Here is a 22359-nt window from a genome sequence, read left to right on the forward strand (position 1 = left end):
CGGCTCATTCCTCTTTCTTTACGTAAGTTTCAGTCCCCATGCACAGCGCCAGACTTGGTAATTGCTGCTCTCATACCTGGTCCTGAAATCAGAAGCAATGACACAAAGTTGTTTGAACTCAAACACCAGTCTGTTTGCAGATCGAAGTACGTGGTTGTTGACTCACCTTCTGATCTTGACTTCCACAGCCAAGAAATCCAGACTTTAAATCTAGTTAGTTGCTGTAAAACTGTACAAATAGAGGAAAGAGAATCTCAGCGGGATTGCTTCAAGCTGGAAGATGGGATGTTTTGCAAAGAGGAAAAGCAGCCTTGCCCAGTCCGTACTCCTGCAAAAGTACGGAGCTGGTTGGGAGAAGGTGGCTGAACTCATGCCTTGCCCCATGCCAGATAAAATGGTTGTGCTGTGAAGAAACAGCAAGAGGATGAGGGGCTGGGGAGGGACATCTGGGCAGGACAGAGGATTTCCAGGCTGGTCCCTGCGTGAGGAGCAGCTTTCGTGTCCAGTCTTTACTTGTTTCTTCCCGTCTTCGCAGCCTAGTCTTGGTGTCCACATACACCCAGCTATCAAGGCTTCTGCACTCAACAGCCTTGTTGCTGAGGAGACCATTAAGGTGCCCCAAGAGCAGGCAGCTGAAATGCTCTTTATTGCTGCACTTACCTTAGTTGCTGATGTTGTCTGCTAACTAGATGCAGCTTGGAAGCTTTCCTCAAAACCAGGAATACACCTAGCTGGGACTCAGAGCGAAGCTTTTAGCCTGAGCACACGTGATGTTGTTGTCCACAGCTCTTCAGGCCTTTGTCTTGCCTGGCGCTGGAGCTTTTTGTAACTGCTCTTGACTGTACGCTCCGAAGGGAAAGGTGGGGGGGGTCCTGCAGCCAGCCAGGAGCAATTGCCTTCCCTCTTTTGCAGCACCGCTCCCTCCATGGGAGGTGAAGCAGCACTGGCAGTCCCCTGGAGACTGGCACAATGAACTGAGGAACAATAAAACGAGCAGGCTTATAGGAAGTTTTGCCACTGCTTTAGTGATAACAGCAGATAAGAAAGAGAAAAGGGGTTCTGGTTTTCAGTGGGGAAAAAATTGCATCATATAGGACTCATATTCTGTGAATCACTGCAGTCAGTTCTGCTTTCCTGCCTCAGGGCTGAAGCGTTGGACTGCTGAGAGCTGTGTCATGTGTTTGGCACTGGACTGAGAAAAGTTTTAGGTTTCTTTGTGTCAGCTGGTCATGCCAAAGCCTTGACTACCCTGCCGTGGTCAGCAGCTGTATCTAGAAAGAGAGTTAGGTGCTGGGGAGGGAAAGAAGGAAAGAGAAGGCCCCAGGGGAAGAGGAAACTGTGGCTTCATGCTGCACTGAGAGCTGTTCACTGGCACTGTCTGTTTTTTCTGCTGCTCCTCACCTAGAGTCTTTGGCCTCTCCCAGCACCTTTCCCCCTGCCCTTGCACCCTGGGCCACAGATTTCCCTGCACAGCCCATAGGTGTGAGGCTGGTGGCAGCTTTCTGCATCTCCCAGAGGTATCTGCTGCAGTAATGAAGAACGAAAACAACAGCAGAGGTTTTCCTCTGCTACTTATTTTCCCATTAAACTCAGTCTAACCTCCTCATTTTCCTTGTGCTACACCATCAAACACACCTTCCAGGTCCCTTTCCCAAGCGGTGGTGCATCCCCTTCTCAGGGCCATGATGTCAACCAGGACTTGACCCAAGGCCTTGCTTCCCCCTCACTGCTGTCTGGCCTCCACAGATACACTCCATTTCCCCTCCTCGTTCAGAGCACAGCTCTGCAGTAACGCGCTGAATCCCCAGCCGCTGAATCCCCAGCCGCTGAACCCAGCGGCAACCTCCCCATCTTTGCAGCCACTGCTGTGCTGTAAGATGCAACCAAAACCAGCCAGGTTGAGGATCTGGCTCATCCAAGCAAGTGAAGACTGAAAACCTGCTTGTGTCTCACTGAGGACCTACTGCAGAAGCAACAGCCCTGAACAAAGCCTCCTAACAAAGCTGCGTGGGTGTTATTCAGCAAGAGGCCTTTCGCTGAAGCGGCAACTTAGCTATGCAAGCGAATGCAAAGCTCACACTGCAGTATGCGTGAACATCAAGAATCTGTTCAACTCTTCAGCAGCTGAAATAATTAAAGTCCAGGGTATTGAGCCAACACCTGAACTCTGTTGCTTTCTCCACTTTTGCCTTTCTAGCAGACTCCAAATCCATCACTGTAATTATCTGCGCTGCTAAAGAAGCCCCATGAAGCATCTCTGGCAAACCTCCCACCCTTTCATCTGCTTCCTCCGCTCATTCCACAAGCAAGACAGATCTCTTCCTCTCCATCACAGAAAGCTACTTGCAGAAAGATGCCTTCTTCGTGCACTGTGCCCGACCAGCGTGGGAGAACAGCCCTGGGCAGCTCAGGGCCCATGAGGTGAGTAGGTGGAAGAGCTAGGAGTTTCGATTAGGAAGCTGATAAAGGAGACAGATACAGCAAATAGCGTTCCTCTGTTTTTTTCTGAAAGCTCTGAGAGGGGAAGAGAGTACGTGGTTGTTGGAAGAATTAAAATAATCAGCTGGCAACCTGCTAAGGGTGGTCATGGATTAGGAACCAGCAGCTAAACCCAAAAGCAAATAAGCAGAATTCCCTGTAGCTAGTAGTGCTACGTGCCTTGACCATGCCTGTCACGCCGGTACTTCCCTGCCTGCGAGCTGGCAAGGTTGTCCTGCCACGAGCTGCCTTTGCAGGACTATCCTGGCTGTTTGCAGAGTGTCCGTACAAGGTCCCATTCCCGTCAGCACAAGGGCAAACACAGGCAGCACCCGAGCCTGTTGCTTTGCCAGGGAATTAGGAGCCGTCCTCGTAACAGCTTTCTGTCTCCCGCAGCCCCATGTGTCTGCAGACGGGGAACCCCCCGCTCCCACGGCTGCCAGATTTGCACACCAGGGCATCAGCAGAATCAGCTTCTCGGCACCGGGGTCTGATATACCTCCCAGCAGCGTCGGGCTCACGGCATGCACGCCGGGGAGATGCCAGGCACCAGAACCAGCACACGGCTGGCAGGGCTAAGCTGGTCTGCAGATGGTAGCTGCATAGCCCAGCTTGCAGGGGAGCCGGTGCCGACTGCTAACCACCAAGCCCCGACCTGCTCTCACCTCTCCCGTTCCTTCTGCCCCACGCGAGCTCCCAGCCGATGTGGCAAACCAGCCTCTGCAGGGTTAAAGCCGAGCTCATCAGCCCAAGTGATGACAAGTGGGAAAGAAAATATAAGCAAGGAGTCATTAATTAAGGTGAGAAGCTGGGAGTGGAGACTGCAGAATGCTAATCAGTCTGGAGGGGAGGCTGTGTGGAAAGCAGCAATCAAGCTCCTTCAGCTTTAATTAAACCTGGCTCTATATCAAGGATGTGACACCTTTTCTTCACCTCTGCCTTTGAGCTGAGAGACCAGTTGGAGCATGTATGCTGTTACTGGGCAGACAGGAATTCCCTCCTGGCTCTGGAGCCTCCCCAGCCTGGGCTCAGCATCTACCTTTCCTGCTCACATGCCCCCCAAAATTGGGGCTTAGCACCAGGCAGAGCGTAGGGATGGGAGCCAGGGCTTGCAAACGCTTGCCAGGCTAAATACACCTTCTCCCCCAGCTCTTCTCTCTGTCCTGTTTTATTTAGGCTTCACCCCAATGCGCAGCAGTCAGTCCTGACCTGATCCGCTCCCTTTGCAACCTGGGACCGGGAGGATCAGGACCAGGGTTGAGCAATAGCCCGGCCGCATGTGGGCAAGAACAGGCAGCGTCTGGCTGTGCCGTACCACTGCTCCCGACTGCCGTTCCCTTCTCCCTCCAGTGCTTTGGGGCTCTGACGTGAGTCCTCACCCACAGAAATGATGTATACGTTCGTGTTACCCAGAGGCTGCTCGAGGCCGTGTGAGCTGGCCACCAGCCACGGCATCGCGTGCGAAGGGCGGCTGCAGGACTAGCCGTCCCTGGGAAAGTGGGAAAAGCACACTGGACACGTTTCCGAAAGGCATCGGCCGCAGAGGAGCGGCAGCCACCACGAAGGAAGGGAGCTGGAGAAATCGGAAATGGGGATAGGAAGCAAGGGAGGCTCAAGGTGCAGAAAGCAACATCAGACACTTGGGTGGAAAAAGAAAAATAATTCCCAGCGCAGCGCTTCGGCTGACCTCCGCACAGGAAAGAGATGTCCTTGGAGCTGAGCTTTAGCGAGGCGTGCGACAGCTTCAGCGAGGGTTAGAAATATCACGTTGCCTGGGAATTTTAAGAGTGGGCAGGACAAATCAATAAGGGAAGATTTACGCAAGCAGAAGCAGGGGACAGAAAGAGAAGAGAAATAAGGAGGGGGGCTCGTGGCTCTGCTCATGCACGTCGCGGGTCTGCAAGCCCCTTGCTGTCTCCCAGCCCCGCCGTACAACACCTGCAGCACTGAGAGCATCGAAGGGCACGGCTGGGGCCAAAACCCCTTTAGTTTTGATGCAGCTTCCAGCTGCCTCGCCGAGGTCCAGCCATGCACGGGGACCAGTGAGGACACCAGTGGTTCCCACAGCCCGTGCGGGGCTCAGGACACCCCTGATGGGGCTGCGCAGCCTCTGAAAACTTCACATTTGCTGCAGGCTCACGCTGGCAATCGGCTCCCGATGATCAGCGGACTGGCAGTAAATGGCTCCTCTCTGCCAGCTGGGGCTCTCCAGCGTTAGCTGCCTCACTGTTTTAATTAGCTAGAAAGCAAGGAGTACGGTTCTTGGAGATGTCCAGGCTACAGAGTCTGCTGTAGCACCCAGTCCTTGCATCTCCGCCTGGAAAGTCAGCCTGTAGGGCTTTGCCGTGAGGGATATCTCCATGCACACACTGGCTGTGGGCAGCAGGGTGCGGGGCAGCAAACTGCTGTGGAAGGAGAACCATCTGCCCTGTTCAGGGCAAAGGTGTTCACTCTGAAACCTACTGCCGCCATGATGATCTGTAACTGTTTCCTAGCTTCAGTGTGGAACTCTGGAGAGTCCCACAATGTCACTGCTTTCACTAAATACTTTCTGCCAAGCTTTCCCTCTTTCACTGCTCTTAGGGCATTATGGGTGAAGATCTGCTTCATGTTAAGAGTTACACACTCAGGAGCCACACAGCACTGAATAAATGCCATATGTAATTAAGGAAAAGGAGAGCTGTTGCAATCATGTAAAGTTTACCGTAAATATTGAGCTGGGATGGTGGCAGGTCTAATGATTTGTGGCCAAGGCATCCCAGGCCTGGCTGCAGGACTGTGGAGGAGGTCGCTGAAGGAGCTCTGTGGGGCTTGAGCTCAGTTTAACAGCTCTGAACAAGCAAGCTTATCTCTTTCGCTGCCAACAGAAAACCATCTCAGTGGGGATAAGTTGTGGACCTGATGATCCTGGCCTCTCCCGGAGGAGAGCAAAGCCCCTGAGATGTGGTCAGAAAGCATGATGCTAACAGAGATTTCTCCTTCACCTCTCCCCATGGAGGTCCTTCCACAGGCTGGTCCCTTTCCCTTCTTCAGGGCTTGCCTGGCCAGCAAAAGCAGTCCCTTTTCCCCCTCCTGGTCTCTCAGGTGATCTGTCTTTGTCCCCTTTCTATGGCTTCTTCCTGGTCTTGTCCTACAGCATCACCAAAAGCTCCCAGGCCACGGGACCGAGGCTCAGGAGCTATGTCTGTGCTGGCAAAAAATGCAGGATCTGTCCTGCTTGCATTTGCAAGCCAGGTGGCATCACACAGCTTGTGTCCCCAAGGCAAAGCTGTCTCGTCCCTGCAGAGTATGGCCTCAAGTGGCTGCAGTCACCTGCGGCACATAGACTTGGCACGCTGGGGAAGCCGAGTACCCCGGTTGGTCCCCCTCCCCTCTCCACTCATGTCATGACTACGTGACAAAACGGGAGCTGCGTGAAGCCAGCCACGTGCCTGGACCTGGCTCTGCCAGGCACCGTGGCAAATCACAGCGTGCAGCAATGCAAATCCCACCAGCTCCCTCCCTCACATGTGCGCTAGACTGATCAAAGACCTCGCTTGGATGGTGTTTTTCTGGGCTTCTCCGGCAGCCTGATGATGCAGAAAAATGCTGGAGAAAGCTGCTGTAGGCTGGGGTCCAACACAGCCCAGTGCTGCTCACCCCAGCTCTGGAGCAGCGTGACACTGCTGGCATGGGGGAAGGCTCCTGCCAAAACGTGGGTGCTCTGCCAGCACGTTGCTTCCCACCTCCCTCATGCCCTCTTATCCTCCCTTCTGCTCTCTGCTTCTAGCCCCTCGTTTCACCCTGCCTTCTCATCGCCGCTTTCTGTCCCTGTGGATGGCTCCCACCTGACCCGCACATTCTCGTTTATATTGCCCCCCTCTGCCTGTCCTCTTGCTATCCCTCCTTTTCCCTCTCCTACAACTTTCTGTTGAACACCAGCAGTGCTGGATCCCTCTTAAAACCCTCATTGCTTCTTCCGTACACTCCTGCAGTGGCTGCAAGTCAAATAAAATAAATGACGCCCTGCTAGTGAGTCAGAAGAACCAGACTCTGCTCGGACAATTCATACAGCCTCCACCACCTCCAGCCCAAACTGCAGAGCCCCGCGCCGGGCAGAGATTGTATCCAGCACACAGCAAACATGGCAGGATAAGGAAATTACGAGGGTTTATTAAGGTCAAGCAGGGGAGAAATTCCAGCACCTTCTGGTGAATGTGATTTCTTGCCCCACCCCGCCATCCCCACGGCACTTCCCATCCTTCCCACTGTCAGGCTGGGAGGACCCTTGGCCCTGCTGCGGGGTGTCATTGAGCTGCTACCACAGCCAAAGGCTCCTCCGCCGCTGCTCGGGGCAGCAGGGACAGAGCAGGGGAAAGTTTTGCTCCCAGGTGGACGTGGGTCCCACAGCAATCCCCCAACGGTTGCCGTCTTGGAAGATGTCCCAACCCACTGAGTGGTGTTGATCTCTCTCTCCTGGAAGCCCTCTCCATCAGGTAGAAAGGGGCACTGAGGAGACAGGAGCTAAGTGCACATGGGTGTGATGGGCCTGTTTCCTTCTCCTTTGCCTCACCACAACCATCACTTGGCTCCACAGCTCATTTTGCAGCTTGGCTACTTTCTTCTGCTTTGGTGACAGGCATCAATTCACTCACAATCATCGTCATCATCACGTGGAAAAAAACTGTCTGGCCAAGTCAGTAAACCACACACACAGGGCTAATATCACCGAATAACGTCTGCTGAGAGAGCAACAGGTCCTTCAGCCCCAGAAGGAAGGGATGAAGCTCCGAGTAGCAAGCAAAGATCAAAGAAGAGGCAGCAATCCCTCAGGAATTTGCAAAAGGCAAACATTAAGCAGAGGGGTGGAACAATGTGGTGGAAGGAGGAGTTACCAGGTTTGTTTAGGAAGAACTGAGGATGGCTATCAGGAAATACTTCTGAACTGCAAGCAGTACTATGAATTGGGACAGTGTCCTGCAGGATCTGCTCGCAAGAGCTAAAGCCAGGTGGGACAGAGCTCTAGGAAACATCTTCCAGCGAGTACTTCTCGTGGGGCAGGGTGGAGAGAAGAGACTGGACAGAAGGTCCTTTCCTTCTTGAACTTCAGAGAAGCCAGTGGAGCAGAGGGGAGGCACGCAGAGGTGTTGGCATACAAGCCTTTCCATTCTTCACCTGCTGTGGCATAAATCATTTAAGTATGACTAGTGACTGCTATGGAGTTTGCATCTGTCGGCACAGATGGCTGACTTCCTCGTAGCCAGTGTGGCAAAGGTCCTTTGGTCTGGATGCAGGGGCTAGGGAAGAGGATGGAGGTGGACAAGGGCTGGCCCATGGGAAAAGAAGGGCATGTGGGCAGGGGACAGTGTTTCACCGCTTGGGGCTGCCAGGGAGAGAGGCTGCCAGCCACCCTATTCACACTCAGGTCCCTGTGCACTCTCTCCACCCTTCCCACCTATGCTCTGGTGCACCCTTAACAGCCTGGATTTCCTACCAGGATGTTTTCATTTTGGTTGCCTTCCTCTTAGAGTTTCAAGGTGCTGCACAAAATTAGCAAGTTAGGCAGCTGGGAAACAGAAGCCTTAAAACCTGTTGCAGGAAGGCCTCCCAGGTCACTTGGCAGCACATTAAGATGTCCCTCCATTCTGCAGCTGTACGGGTGGATTGTGCCATTCCTATATGAATGCTGTGGGCCAGTGAGTGAAGGTGAGTGGGGACAATGGGTTAACCATTGCCACAGGATCTTTCGGTGGCTCTGCTGCATCCATTCCCCTCTGCCCCACATTATTCTGCCTGTTTGGGAATGGAGTGGCTACTCACTGGCTGGAAAACAGGTTTCTTCACTTTGTTCATCCGTAGTGAACAGTCAGAAACTCCCGAGTTCCTCTTGGAGGGGTCATGGCTAGGGGACGGCCAGTTGTTGCCAAACTTTCTTCCTCCAGCAGCTCCTTCTGAACAGAGACCATGGTGTCTTGTAGCTGGTGAGTCCATGCTCTGGCATGACTGGCACCTTCAGGGTCCCTCTTCCTGATGTTCTCCTCTGGGACATGGGTCACCTCAGTGTTGCCTCCATAGAAACCTCTGGTGCTGTTGGTGAAAGCTTTGCCCACGTTGACCACGTGGACTTTCTTTCCAACTCTCTTCTTCCTGGTCTTGTTCTGGAAGAAGAGGCAGGTGAAGACCTGCTTGAAACGCTTGCGGAAATGCTTGGAGATGAGGGCATAGACGATGGGGTTGAGGCAGGAGTTGGCATACGAAAGGCAGTGGGAAGCCAGGCGGCAAGCGTAAGTGGCTCGGTTGAAGGGGAAGTGGCCAAACCAGAAGCACAGGATGACCAGGTGGTGGGGCAGCCAGCAGAGGCAGAACAGGATGGCCACAGCCACAATCATCTTGGTGACCTTACGCTTGGCCTTCCGGGACTCCGAGATCCTTTCTATGGGGTCTACAGAGGTCCACAGGAACTTGATGGTCCTGGCATATGCCATGCTCACCACGAACACGGGCAGGACGTATCCGAAGACAAACGTGAGGATGTCCAGAATCTTTCGGCGCTGGTCCTCCCAGATGGGGACGCAGATGGGCACCCCGTGGTAATGGACAATCTGGTAGTAACTGAGGTAAGGCCCCGCAAAGAGCAGCGACAGTGACCAGATTGCTACAATGGCCACTCCTGCGTTTCGGGAGGTGCGGAGATCCCGGGACTTCAGTGGATAGCGAATGGCCAGGTACCTGGCGAGGAGGGGAAGAAGAAGGAGAGATCAAACACAACACGGGTGAGACGAGGTATCTCTCCTGTCCTGTGGAGCTGCCATCTGTGCACCCCTTCCCATGCAGCCACCCGTCTCTCCCCCTCCCCACCTCTTGGTAGGGAGGGTTACGGTGAATTCACACAGAGGTCAGGATCATCCCAACAGCGGGTCTGGGATCTCCGTCACCCACTCTGCTGTGCTGGGTCGGGAAGGGCAAGCAGTGTGCCTCTTGAACCAGGGAAGAGAAGGATAGGAGCAGGACCCAGAGGGCTCCCTGTTTCTCCTGTAGTGTGTTGCTGCCCTGGGACTTTTGCCGTTCTTGGTTTTTGCATGGTGGACGCCAAACCTCAGCATGTGGCTGCACTCCTCCTTCTCAAGTGAGGGCTGGGTAACCAGGCCAAGAGCTTGGCTTGGTGCTGGGAGAGGGCACGGGGAGCTGGGGAGGCTGGCTCTGCCTCTGGGGACACCCTACCTGCTTCTTACAGGACACTCAACAGGGTAAGCACTGGCCTTTCTCCCACCCCTCAGCTCAAGGGTGGCAAACACGTTGTCCCCGAGCTGAGGGACTCAAAGGGAAGGGGACAATTTACCTGTCAACAGAGACAGCGGCCAGGGTGAAGCTGCTGGCATACATGGTGAGGTAGATCAGGAAATGCACAGCCTTGCAGGCAAAGGCCCCAAAAAGCCATCCATCCAGGGTGTAAATGGTGGCCTGGAAGGGGACGCAGCAGACGATGAAGCACAGGTCAGCCATGGCCAGGTTAAGGATGAAGAGGTTGGTGGTGTTGTACTTGACTTGGCCATTCCGCAGCAGCACGGCCAGCACCAGCCCATTCCCCACAGTCCCCAGGAGGAAGATGAGGGAGAAGATGACGGGCACAATAATCCCTGCTGCTCGTAGCTCTGGGCTGTCGGAAGAGGCGTTCCATCCCCCTGGCATCTCTCCATCTGACCGCGGGGACCTGCGCGGGGAGAAAGGGACACACAGCACCTGTGCATGGCCATAGGCACGTGGGTGCTGGTCAGTGTTGACCACAGTGGCTACCAGAGCTCTGGCCCTAGGGTGCCTGATCCTGGCCTTTGTTTGACACCCACGTTTCTCCTTAGAGATACCAATCCCAACCAGCCGGTTAAGTGATGACATCAAGATCCTCGTGACATCGCTGGCAAGAATGCTGTTGGGATCAGTCAGCCCACATCTGCCTGGCTGAAGCCCCTTTCTCCTGCTCACATTCACACCCCCACCACAGCATCTCCTGTGCTCCCAGCCCCCTGAAGGACCCCCTGCCCTGCCGCCTGGCCGCCACTCCATTCCTCCCACCATCCCAAAGCCGCTAAAGCTCTTGGGATTGCTTGCTTTGGCAAGTCTAAATCTCGGCTGGTGTTCAACAGGGCTCGGCCATGGGGAAAGGGGCTCCCGTGGGCTGTAAGTGGTCCCGGCACACTCACCCCAGGGCTGTGCCACCTCCGGCAGCAGGGACCTGATAGTCCCCGCAGCAGCAGCACCCCACCACACTCCCGCCCCGAGGGAGCTCCTTAAGCTGGGACCACCTCCACTGAGGAGCTGGCTGCTGCTTGCTCCCTGTGCAGTAGTTATGCTCCACAGAGGAGAGGCAACTAAGGGCACTTTTCCTGATGCTGAGAGGTGGCCATCGGTTGGATGGAGGCAGCTAGGAGAGGATGCGGGGGGGGGGGAGACCTCGCAGCCACCTGAAACACACCACCATGATCATTACAAAGGAGCAATTACCGTATTATTACTGCAGCTCAAGGTATTGTGATTTGCCGCAAAACTTCCTCCAGCCCTGAGCAACACCGCGCTCAGACGGGGAGCGCCGACAGCCTATTTCCTAACGAAGCCTTCCCCGTGTTGTGCTGTCATTAGAACAAATTGTCCTTTGCTGAGCAGCAACCAAGAGGGAAAGACACCATTATCTAGCAACTGTTGACATGCAATTAACTCTTTTTTGGGTCATGCAAGCTCCTTCATCCCATGCCCCCCCATCCCTCAGCTCACACCACTTCTCCTTCCCAGCAGCCTCTCTGTGTCAAACCAAAAGGTGATCCCTGCTTTTCTGGCTCTGCAGTCCCCTCTACCCTACTGGTAACTATCTGGCTCCTCCACCCGGCCCCATGGGATCTTCTTGGTCGAGCAGAGGACCCCGATCTCCCTCTGGGCATGCACCTCGCAGGTAGACTATGGGGCATCACTGGGCACCAGCGTGTCCCTGCTCAGGCCACCTCTCAGCTTGGGAAGCCGGCACTCACCTCTGCGAGGAAGGGCTTGCAGCTTCACCGCTTACTCCGGGGAGACCTCCAGTCCAGCCCAGGCAGTGGTGGCAAGGAGGACACGGGCCACCGAAGAGTTTGTCCGTCACCCCTGCCCGCTGCCAGCTCTGCTCTCTCCTCTCCTGGCTCCTACACACGTCTGTCTCCTTCTGGAGCTCCTCTCCTCTCTCTCTGTCTCCCCCTTTTCCCTCCCTCTGCTCTTGCTGCTGATCCATTGATCTCTGGTTGCTTTTTTTTTTTTCCCCTCTCCCTGAGGTTGGGTTTGGAGTTAACTCCTCTCTGCCCAGCTTTCCCGCAGGCTCAGCCGTTCCCTGCTCCAGCGAGGAGGGGACAGTGAGAGAAAAAGCCCACTGCTCTCCGGTGGGAGAGGGAGGATGGAGAGGGGGGCAGGGTCCCACGGACCCCGGCAGGCCTTGCAGGCACCCCTCGACGCTGGGTCTTCAGGACGTGTTGCCCAACACCTCCGGGAAACATGAATATCCCACCACAGTGAGCCTGGCCCCTGCCCTGTCCTTGGGATACGGCTCTAAACCCTCTGGAGCACGAGGAATTAATTGCTCCTACCAGGTTTTATTAATTAACTGTTAGCAGCACGGCACAGAGCCCTAGAGTGTCTCCCACAATGTCTGACCCCAGGGAAGGAGAGGAAAGCAGATTTTGGTTTCCATCCAGCCCAGGTCCGCCCTCCACCAGCATTGCCGGGGCACTGCAGCGTGGGGAGGGAGGACGAGCCATCCAGGGAGGCCATCTCCAGAGGTTCAGCTCCATCACATCTGCCCGGGACAGCTCGTGTGCTGGCTGATGTGCCGAGAGGCGACAGCGACCCAGGCAGCCCTCCGGCCCCGCCGCCGTGTCCGCCTCCACGACAGGACCTGTGCCCTGCGGAATTCCAGATGCGCCGAGGCCGAGCGCGGCTTTGGCGATGCTTTCCCGGCGAGACCCGAAGGCCACCAGCTTCCCTTCGCTGGGAAGGTCCCGGATACCTCTTCCAAGGATGGAGCGGGATGCGGAGGAGGAGGAGGCACCGGCCCCTTCCCCTCCACGGCAGCCCCGATGCCCCTCGTCGGTGGCACCTCTCGGCATGGCGGGAGGGACGATGCGGCCTCTCCTCCCCGCCTGCCTGCCCCTCTGATGGGAGGGAGCGAGGCGTCCCCGCCGCCGTCTCGTTATCAGCCGCCACAACCAGGGAAAAGGGGAAGGCCATGCCTCGGGAACGTGGCGATAACCCGGGGCGGGGAGGGGGGGGATGCGGCGGATCGCAAGCCCGCGGCCCCGCACACCCTGCCGCGATGCCGCTCGCCACGGAGGGACCACACCGCCGCTGCCTCCTCCTCCTCCTCCTCCTCCTCCGCCTGCTCCCACCGCTGGATGCCTCGGGTCCACCTCCGGAGGAATCCCGGGATCCGCCGTCCGGCACCGCCGACCCCGCCGCCCACCTGCTACGCGGCCGCCCTTCGGCCCCGGCGCGGCCCTACAGCCTCTCGCGCTCCCCCGAGGACTACCGCTACTCCCCCAAACCCCGCCACTTGAAGCCCGGCCGGTTGCGCCGGCTGCTGGGCTCGGCTTTTGACCGCTTCTGGATGGCGACCGAAGAACCCCGGCGTCTCAACGGCAGCCTCCTGGAGGACGACCTGGAGTCCCTAAGCCGGGATCTGGCGGAGGGCGCCGGGCGCTACCGACGCAAGCTGTGGCGGGAATTGGAGGGGCTGGAGCTGCCCACCCTCTTGCCCCCCGGCTCGGGGTCGCCCCCCGAATTGCCGGGGACCCTGGCCCGCCGCCTGCGGCAGTGGCTGGTGGAAAGGGCCGCCTGCCGCCTCACCTCCGCCTGGGTCGACCTGGGACCGGTCTTCTGGCCCCGCTGGGTCCGCCACACCGCCTGCGACGACGGACCCCCCGGATGCTCCTGGCCCCCCGGCATGACCTGCCGCCCCGCGCAGCTCACCCACATCAAGCTGCTAGCCTGGCACTGCTGGGTCCCCCGGCCCCCCGGCCCCCCCGCACTGCGCCTGGCGGCAGATCCCTTACCCCGTCGTGGCCGCCTGCAAGTGCTCCTGCCGCTGAGGAGTGGGGGGGGGGGGGATGCGGAGGGGACCCCCGCTCCATCCCCGTGCTGCTTCTTGGAGCCCAACGGTCTGAAAAGGAGAGCGGTCACCTGGACTCACCCTCGGAGCCGGGCGGGGGGGATAACCCCCCAAATGGAGAAATAAACCTCCAGAAGGGAAGTGGGGATCGGCTGCCGTCATTGCCGTTTCTCGCCGAAGCCCCCCCGGGGTTGGGGGGGGGGGGGGGACACGCAGCTGCTTCGCCCCTCGCCCGCCAGCACGGGGAGGCGTTAATGCCGGCGGAGGCCCTTGCGTAGCGTTTATCTCCAGCAAAGGATGCAGGATGGGAAAATCGCGGCACCCGACAGCAGGTTCAGACCCCATTTCCATCAGCCCCCACCGGGCTCGGTCCAAACTGGGACATCCCTGCCTGCCTGGGCAGGGCTGCGGGCAGGGAGGGCGAGGGATGCCGGCGGGGAAGGGGTAGAGGGAGGTGGGTCACAGCTCAGGGTGGGAACGGTGGTGTGGAGAGGGGCTGGAAAGCATCAGCGGGACGGGGGGCAGGTTTGGGACAGCCCGGTGAGGGTGGGAGGAGTTGGGGGGGTGGGCAGGGACCCAGGGCTGGAAGAATCTGGAGGGGTGGGGGGGTATGGAAACGGGATGGGACAGGACAGTCCCCTACTTCGAGGTACAAGGGGCGAGATATGGGGATCCCACACCTATCCCACATGGTGTAGAGGGTGACGGCTCCAGACCCGGGGGAAAGCCTGGCAGAGCAGCGTACGGGGTCTGGGGTGGGTCAGCGAGCCCGGAGTGGGAACTGCATCCTCGAAAAGCGGCGTCTGCCTCTACCTTCCACCCAGCAAAATGCCCTCTGCTTTCTGGGCTAAAAGCTGCAAAGAGGCTGGGAGGCCTTGAAGAAATAAAGAGCTGGAGGCTTTGCCTGGGTATGCAATATTAACACGGCGCCCGCAGTCGATGGACGCTGCATTATGCATTTCCAGCGTGCCATCGCCTGACCCTCCTGCCTTCCCCAGGCTCCAGCACTCCCCGTGCCGCCGCGCAAGCTGCCGTCTGCGGCAGAGCTCGGCCTTGAAGCAGGCGGAGAGGCAGTCGGAGCGCGGAGGGTCGGCTGCCGAGGGATCCGAGAGAGCCGGAGGGGACAGGGAAGTCAGGGCACCCGGTGAGGAGAGGAGGAGGAGGAGGAGGAGAGGGGAGCCCACGTGTGCACGCAAGAACAAGCGTGTGCATCGCAGGGGAGGGAGGCTGCTGCCGCTCTTGCTCGCAGATGACATCTGTACGGCTCTTCTCCCATTGAGGGGGGGGGGCTTGAAAGCTGGAGCAGGGTTAAACTGCTTGGGTTGGCTGCCCTGAGAGGAGCAGAGCCATCGGGAGGGCTGCCTGCAGAAGCCCAGGGGAGAAGGGGAGTCCTGGGCTGGGGACCGGCCGGAGGCAGGGAGGGAGTCGGGGGGGAAGCACGGTACGGGTGTGCAAGTAGGGGCGAGCAAGGGGGTGCACGTGCCTCGGGCTCAAAGCAGCAGCGATTCGGTTTAGGGACTCAAACCCCCTGTCCCAGAGCCCAGCTAGCTGAAACCTCGTCTTTTCCAGGTTGCAAGAGGCGCCTGGGCACAACCTCCTGCCATTTCCCCATTCCGTTCCCCGTTCTCAAAATACTGCCTGTGATAAGGGGGAAGGGTTTGCCGCACTGTGAGGGCCTGGTGCCACACGGAGGGAACTCCATATCATACTTTATCAGCAGGCTGAGCTCTGGGCCCTGCGGAGATGGAAAATTAAATAAATTCGGCACACGGTTACACTACCAGGTGCTCTAACAAGGTCCGGCGGCAGCCCTATGGAAGACGCGTTTCTCCCCTGCCCTCTGCATCCCGTAAAGCCCTGCAACCCTGGATTAACTTCTGTATTCATCTGCAGTTGCTCTGGTTCAGGTCAGACACGTTATCGCCCTGTAGCTCGCTCCCTGACTGCCTAACAGCAAGAAGCGTTTTCGGAGCAGGTCTTTGCTGATGTGACCCAGTGCTCCGGCACCCAAGCACAGCACGCCCTCATTTCGGCTGCAGTCTGTCCCAGGTGGCAGGCAGCTGGTGTTCCAGTTCAGCACATGGGCAGACGGCAGGCCACACGTGATTTCTCATCTGGAGCAAAACCGATGTAAACAAAGCAATCCAGAGAGATGCCCAGGACCCACTCGCTCCTGCTTGAGTGCTCAATCGCTATCCCAGCACGGCTTGGAGGAACAAATCCAGAGATCCCAGCCTGCCGTGTGTCCTCTGCTGTGCAAAAATTGCAGCTGGTGGAGGAAAATTGCAGGTTTCTGTCACCTGCTCTGCCCTCCACCCCAGCCCCAGGCAGACGCAGGCCCTCTCACCATGCTGTTGGCCTCTGCCCCCTCAGCGTGCCCGCTGCCCGATGGCCTCTCTGGGGAGAGATGCAGCTCCCAGGGCAGGTTTGGGAACACCGCAGCGATGGGCGAAGCCTTAGAACCGGCCCTGAGGACCAAGCAAGCCTCACACCTAACACCCGAGAGTGAGAAGGGGAGAAAGGAGCACCACGGCTTTGGCTGGCCCATGTCCTCTTTCCCAAAGCGGCTGCTGGTGGTACGGGTTGCCGAGGGCTTGGGAAACCTCCCTGCCTCGGTGGGGAATTGCAGCGGGCAGATCTGCCGGGGTGACGCTGCTGGACCCGCAGGAGAGCGCGGAGGGAGCAAGCGACCTTGGGCGTACCAGCAACGCTACGTTTCCATCAGTAGGAGACAGCAGAAGCTGCAGCACTTCAGCACCCGGACTGAGGCTTCAGGGAAGACACAGCAGAGTGTCTGGTCACAGCGAGGGAGGATGAGGATGGGCTGCAGCTCCTGGATGAGAAAAGAAGAGCCGGACAAATATCCGCTGCACTGCAGAACACCTTTAATGACACAAGAGCTGGTTGCCAGCGCCGCTGCCAGCGTGCTGGAACGGCCACAGCTTCCCGCAGGCTGCGATGCCTTGAGGACTGGTCCTGCTTCCAGCGGCGTGCTGCTCAAGCTGTTTCCCCCGGGGCACAGGCATGGGCAGGGATGGTGCCGGAGGAGGAGTTCGCTGGGCCCTCAAGGCAGCGCTCCGTGTTTTCGTCCCACCTCGGTGAAGGCATCCACGCAGCGGTCGATGTCCTCGTCGCTGTGAACGGCCGAGATCTGGACTCGGATGCGGGCCTTTCCCTTGGGGACCACGGGGTAGCTGAAGCCAATGACATAAATGCCTGGCGAGGACACGCACAGAGAGTCAGAGCCGGCTGGGAGGGAGGCTGAGGTGGTAGTGGGTGATAGAAAAGCTTTTGGATCCTCCCTCCCCTCCCAAGAACCATTCCCAGGCTTCAGGGTTTTCAAGCGGCATCTGCTCCCAAGCATGGAAATGAGGGTTAGGGCCAGGGATGGGGATGCTTGTCCAGCATGGCAGGGCAAGAGGGCTAAGGTAACCCCCCCCAAAAGAGAAAGGAGGTGAAGCCAGCAACGTCTGGGGGGACCACGAGGACATTCGCAGCTGCAGGGCAGAGAAATAACAGATTTCATGCAGAAACATCCTCTGGAGGAAGGATGGTGGTGGTACCACCACAGGCTGTCCCTTCCCTCGAGGCACGTGTCTGCATCCAGAGCTCCCTCCCCGGTTCACCTCTGTTCAGCATGTCCTCAGCCATCACTGCAGCCAGCCGAGCGTCCCCGAGCATGACGGGACAGATGGGGTGGTCTTTCCCCGAGATGGTGAAGCCGGCTGCCGTCATCTTGCTTCTGAACCTGGTGAAGAGAACGAAGAGGATGAGTAAAACCTCGTCACCCCTGTCCTTGGGGACTGCTGCCTCGCTTGCACCCTGGCCACCGAGGGCTGGGTGTAGTTCTGCTCCACTTGCACCTCCTGTGCAGGGAAGGGATCTCTCTTTTTGGAGTGACCTTCTGCCATTTCCCGCTCCATGGGACTGCAGCTGCTTGAGGGGCAGATGCGTCCCAGCACGCAGAGCATCCAGATGTGACCCATCTGCCCGCACATCTGTCTGACACACACAGGCACATCCCGCAGTTTCCCCGGAGCTCCCCCCGGCCGCGACTTGCAAATTGCCTTGACGGCTATCACCGGGGGCGGGGGGGACGGAGCGTGAATAAACATACGTGGACAACTCATTGCTAACGAACCTCTCCCCCCCCCCCCCGTTCTCACCCCAATATGGCCCACTCACCGTTGGGTCTTGGCAGCCATGGACTGTGCAATGGCATTGCTCTCCATGAGGAGGTCGAGGGCCTTGGATGCACAGCCCACCACGGCGGGAGGCAGGCTGTTGGAGAAGAGGTACGGGCGGGAGCGCTGGCGGAGCAAGTCGATGAGGGGTTTGGGACCAGTTGTGTACCCACCTGCAGATGGAGGAAAGAGAAATGGACAAGGCACCCCAGGGAGATCTCGTCAGAGGGGGGGCCCTCGATAAAGGCAACCTGTCACCTACAGCAGGAATTTCAGTACAAACCAGGCCTAAAAAAATCACGGCTGATGCCTTTTACCAAGAGTTTGTACCCTGACCCCAAAGGCAAACGCATGGGGAAGACGACAGTGGAAGGAGCACACGGCAGGACCTCCCTCGACCCTGCAGCAGGGTCCCAAACTGAGCCTCATGCCAGCGGTAGAAGAGGACAACATGCATTTCTTGCTCTATCATTAGGCAGAGGAAGGAAACATCAGAGCGATGCTGTGGAGCTCTTTAGGGCATGGAGGGCCTTGGACAGGAAAACGCCTTCACCTGCAGCTCCTCCAAGAGCTTTTCCCAGGGTGGAGTTGATGATGGTGACTTTGTCCATCACTCCCAGGAGCTCATCGGTACCCCTGTAGAAAAAGGAATGTCACGTTATCAGCTGTGCCAGCATGCACCAGGGAAGCTGCTCTACACCTGATGCCTCAAGGGAAACAAAGTGCCACCAGCCAGGTCTCTGGTGTCCCCCCTTCTCGTAAAGAAAGAATACCAACACCCCCCTGTTGTAGTTCAACCCAAGTGTTGACCTTCCCTTCTCCTGCAGAAAGGCTAAGCTGGGATCTCCCGAGGTAAGAGCATGGGTTCTTCATCCCTTACAGATGGCAGAACGCTCAAACTGCCCGCACAGAAGTTTAGTAGTCCAAACAGAGCGCCAGCCACCGATGTCGGTCTTGCGCACGCCTCTGACACACACCACACCATTAGCGTACACCAGGGAAAAGCAGTTGCCTGGCTCGAGTAGCCGATGTCCTCTGAGGTGGGCTGTGCACATCACCGATGTGCTGCCCTACAAGCACACCAGGCCTAAAGCACCCGTGTCAAGGTCTACGCTAGTGGAACCAACCAGACGTGGCAGACGTACTCTGCAGCTTTGTGTCCTCCGGCCCAAAAAGGCAGGATGGGGCACGGCCACCCAGCTCCTCTGTTGGCTCTCTCGAAACACAGTGTTGTAGACAACAGCGTCAAGTTCACGCTGAAACTAGCATAACTCATGAAGCGCTCGGTAACCATTCTCTCCTCCTCAAGCCATTGTGCACTTACACACCTCAGAGCAGTCAAACAGTTGTTTTTGCAGCTGCTGGGACCACAGAGCCCCCTGGGACAGAGTGACAAGGTCTGCCTCAACCCATAGGATGGCTACCATGCCCCAAGGAAGGCAGGGGGCTTAGTTTCCACTTCTCACCCATTTCACAGCTTGATGTGGACTTGCCAGCTTCCCACATGGGATCCGCCTAGAGAGGAGAGAGCTGGAAGGGAGCTCTTCACAGAGCAACTTTTGGCTTTTTCAGAGATGGCTTTCTCCTCTGGTCATCTCCTGCACTATCCCTCCATCTGAGGAGGGACCCATTGCTCGTTCCTACAGGTGTTGCCTCACACGGGTCTCTACCTTCCAGTAAAAGCAGGAAGGACCACGCACCGGAGCGCTTGGCACTCATGTGCCTGAACAAAACAAGCATGTGAAGTGTCTGTTCTCGGCAAACACCTGCAGCAAGTGCACTGCTTAGCACCTGGAGGATCGCCAGGGGATGGAGGAAAAAGCTGCGCCGAGGGAATTATCAAACTGTGCAAGCTAACTCCACAGAACCCCCAAGACCCAAGCATTTGAAAGCAATAGCTGAGAGGAGAAGGATTTGGAAATCAGGAAGCCCAGCTGCTTGCCAGGAGAGGCAGAGGAGGCGGTCACGCACCATCCCTCACGCACAGAGTAGTGGCTGTCGTGTTGGGATGGGTCAGTGCTAAAGTATCTCCGTTCGATCCCCTCAGGTGCCCCAAAGGGGAGATATCATCAGGAGGGCAGGGCTGAGGCAGAGGTGGGGTGCGAAGCCTTCGAGAAACGGTGGTTCCAGGAGTCCCCCCACAGAAACACATCGGCCATCACCACCTTTGGCCTTGCCTCAGAGGTAGCTGGGGTCGGTGGGGGGGAGAAACAGGGGTAAACCAGCCCCTTACCGGCCACTGGGTCCCAGGAAGCCTGTGGCATGGCATTCGTCAATGAAGACCAGGGCATCGTACTTCTGGGCCAGCTGGCAGATCTCCCTCAGGGGTGCGATGTCACCATCCATGGAGAAGGCACCGTCGGTGGCCACCAGCCGCAGACGATGTTTCTGTAGGAGGGAAAGCGGCATCCCCAGGGGTGAGGATGTCACCCTGAGGAGAGGGGCTGGCGAAGGAGACCGGGAGACAGTCCAGCTCCCGTAGGGAGTGGATATATCTAACTGAGACGGGGCGTTTGCATTGCAACCAGCTGCTTCCCCACCTTGCCTATCCATGCCTACCTGTGCCTATCGGCAAAAACGATGCCTATTGCACGGGAAAACGCAGAGCTCACCCTTCGGGGCTGGTTACTGAGCAGGTAGCACAGCTGAGGGAGCACCCTCGCGTTGGGGTGGGAGCAGACCTCCGTACCTGCGCGTCCTGCAGCTTGGCCTCCAGGTCCTGCATGTCCATGTGTTTGTAGCGGTACTTGTTAGCCTTGCACAGGCGGATCCCATCGATGATGGAGGCATGGTTCAGCTCATCCGACAGCACCGCATCCTCCGGGGTCAGCAGGGCCTGGCCGCACCAAACAGAAAGGATATTCCTTCGCTCTGGGGTGCCGACTCACCGAGATCTTCCAGCATCTCTCAGTGCAGAGGACAAGGCTGCATCTGATTGCAGCTGCCACGTCTCTCCTGGCACCGCTAAACTTTCCACTTTCCTTCCCAGCCAAATTATCCCCCAATTTCCTTAGGCCAGGCTCTTGCCTGTGGCTTCTGAGCTCAAAACCTCCCTCTCCTTCCCTAGCAAGCCTGGGGGATCACCCCTTCCCCCTGTCTACGCTTCAAGGGGGAGAACGGACCCCCCAGGAAATGGGAGCCCTCCCCAAAAGCTGGAGCTGGCCGGGGAAGGGGGAGGTGAGGGCTGATGAAACAGCTCCGCACGGCTCCCCCAGTCCAGGGGCAACAAGTCAGGGTTCTCCACCACCAGTCACTGCCATCTTCTCTGCGGCGCAGAGCTCACATCAGAGATTCTGGAAGGCACGGCGGGCACATCGCCGTCACCCCCCCTCCTTCATGGACGACACAAGGAAAGCCCTACGAACCTCAAAGATACCAGCGTTGGCATCAAAGCAGCTGGCATAAAGAATGGCATCTTCCCGCTGATGGAAACGTGCGATCTTCTCCTCTAGGTCCTTGTGTATGCTCTAAAGAGAAGAGAGGAGCGAACATCACTAGTGAGGCAGCACAAGTTCTCACTTGCCTGCTGCTGTTAGATGCTGACTGCAAGGGGAGGAAGCAGCCCGGTTTTAACCAGAAAAGGTGTGTGTGCGTGGGAAAAGTTAATTGTGTTCAGAAAGTCTTTGCAAACGCAGCCCTAAAATGCTGTTATGGGTTTGGACGCCAAAAGCGCAGCAGGGACACTCCAAGCTCCCCACCCACAGGGGAGCAGCTCGGAGTTTTCTTTGCACTTAACCAGCCGGGGCTCTGAAAGGGCTCCAGCGGGGATAAACTGGGGTGGTTTGACAGAGCCATTTCAAGGCAGGCTCGCTGTAATTTTGACCCTTAAAGGGGAGGGAAATGACATTTGCTTTGTGAATCCAGAGCGGCATTTCATTTCTTTTCCCTCTCCAGGGTGGTAATGGTTTTAGCTGGCCTATGTCCAGAACTTTGGCCAGCAGGAATTCTGCAGGCTTTTTTTTTTTTTTTTCTCTGCCTGGCCACGTGTACTTTAGGACCATGCCCAAATGCGAGTGCCAAGATGGGAGTCTGAAGCAAAACCCCCGAGAAAGGCTACCCCAGAGCAGGGGATGCTGCCCCGGTGCCCGGTACCTGGGTACCGCAGATGAAACGGACGGAGCTGAGCCCAGCACCAAATTTCTCGAGGGCCTCCACGGCAGCACGGATCACCTCGGGGTGGCTGGAGAGACCCAGGTAGTTATTGGCGCAAAAATTGAGGATCCCTGGGGGAGGAAAGAGAGAAGCACAGACCTCGTACCGGGAGATAAAGCTAAAACCCGCTCCCCACCGTCCCGTACCCACCGGTTCCACCGCCCTCCAAACGGAGATGAGGGCCTTGACGGGAAGAGATAATCCGCTCGCTTTTCCAAGTCCCGGCTCCTCGGATGTCTTCTAATTCCCTCTCCAAACGTCGGCGGAACTCAACCACCGCCGCCGTTCCCGAAACGAACCGGGAATTCCCGGTTCGGCCGCTCCGCAACACCCGCGCCACCGTCCCGCGCCACATCCCTAGCCCCGCCCCTCCCCGCCGGCGCGGGGGCGTGTCCCCGGCGGCCATTGGCCGCCGGGGACACGCCCCCGCGCCGGCGGGGAGGGGCG

General features: G+C 57.6%; 3 protein-coding genes across 11 annotated transcripts; 1 reads left to right on the forward strand and 2 right to left on the reverse strand.

Annotated features, from left to right (window-relative positions):
- Nucleotides 1-9: 9 nt before the first annotated feature.
- Nucleotides 10-11668, reverse strand: GALR3 (galanin receptor 3). Of its 9 annotated transcripts, XR_005930777.1 has the most exons (4): nucleotides 9797-11646; nucleotides 8278-9186; nucleotides 167-229; nucleotides 10-82 (listed from the first exon to the last, which is right to left on the reverse strand). XR_005930777.1 is itself a non-coding variant. In XM_041118224.1 (3 exons), exons 1-2 carry the CDS (start codon nucleotides 10528-10530, stop codon nucleotides 8307-8309), a joined length of 1614 nt encoding a protein of 537 aa, XP_040974158.1. In that variant the 5' UTR covers nucleotides 10531-11646; the 3' UTR covers nucleotides 894-974; nucleotides 8278-8306. The 9 variants fall into 9 exon arrangements, 8 of the variants coding, with proteins under 8 accessions (XP_040974158.1, XP_040974159.1, XP_040974156.1 ...); XM_041118224.1 differs by lacking the exons at nucleotides 10-82; nucleotides 167-229 and adding an exon at nucleotides 894-974; XM_041118225.1 differs by lacking the exons at nucleotides 10-82; nucleotides 167-229 and having other exon boundaries at nucleotides 6594-9186; nucleotides 9797-10369; nucleotides 11475-11646.
- A 226-nt stretch (nucleotides 11669-11894) lies between these two features.
- On the forward strand, nucleotides 11895-13664 carry LOC115352594 (noggin-like). The gene is given in 2 exon segments (XM_030041013.2): nucleotides 11895-13486; nucleotides 13488-13664. Coding segments are annotated over 2 exon segments (1167 nt in total). The 5' UTR covers nucleotides 11895-12388; the 3' UTR covers nucleotides 13557-13664.
- A 2780-nt stretch (nucleotides 13665-16444) lies between these two features.
- GCAT (glycine C-acetyltransferase) lies at nucleotides 16445-22287 on the reverse strand. The gene is made up of 9 exons (XM_030041348.2): nucleotides 22063-22287; nucleotides 21853-21983; nucleotides 21126-21227; nucleotides 20450-20596; nucleotides 19994-20148; nucleotides 18314-18396; nucleotides 17762-17933; nucleotides 17203-17324; nucleotides 16445-16792 (listed from the first exon to the last, which is right to left on the reverse strand). The coding sequence occupies exons 1-9, from the start codon at nucleotides 22265-22267 to the stop codon at nucleotides 16641-16643; spliced, it is 1269 nt and encodes a 422-aa protein (XP_029897208.1). The 5' UTR covers nucleotides 22268-22287; the 3' UTR covers nucleotides 16445-16640.
- Nucleotides 22288-22359: the final 72 nt, after the last annotated feature.

Source organism: Aquila chrysaetos, chromosome 17, assembly GCF_900496995.4.
Source record: "Aquila chrysaetos chrysaetos chromosome 17, bAquChr1.4, whole genome shotgun sequence".
Classification (NCBI taxonomy): Eukaryota; Metazoa; Chordata; class Aves; order Accipitriformes; family Accipitridae; genus Aquila; species Aquila chrysaetos.

Coding starts and splice junctions, on each gene's coding strand:
- GALR3 (XM_041118224.1), bottom strand. CDS start 10,530: ATGGTGGGAGGAATGGAGTGGCGGCCAGGCGGCAGGGCAGGGGGTCCT. Junction 9,187..9,796: donor GCCGCTGTCTCTGTTGACAG/GTAAATTGTCCC, acceptor CCTCCTCGCCAG/GTACCTGGCCATTCGCTATC.
- GCAT (XM_030041348.2), bottom strand. CDS start 22,267: ATGTGGCGCGGGACGGTGGCGCGGGTGTTGCGGAGCGGCCGAACCGGG. Junction 21,228..21,852: donor GTTTCATCTGCGGTACCCAG/GTACCGGGCACC, acceptor TCTTCTCTTTAG/AGCATACACAAGGACCTAGA. Junction 16,793..17,202: donor TGAGGACATGCTGAACAGAG/GTGAACCGGGGA, acceptor TGTCCTCGCCAG/GCATTTATGTCATTGGCTTC.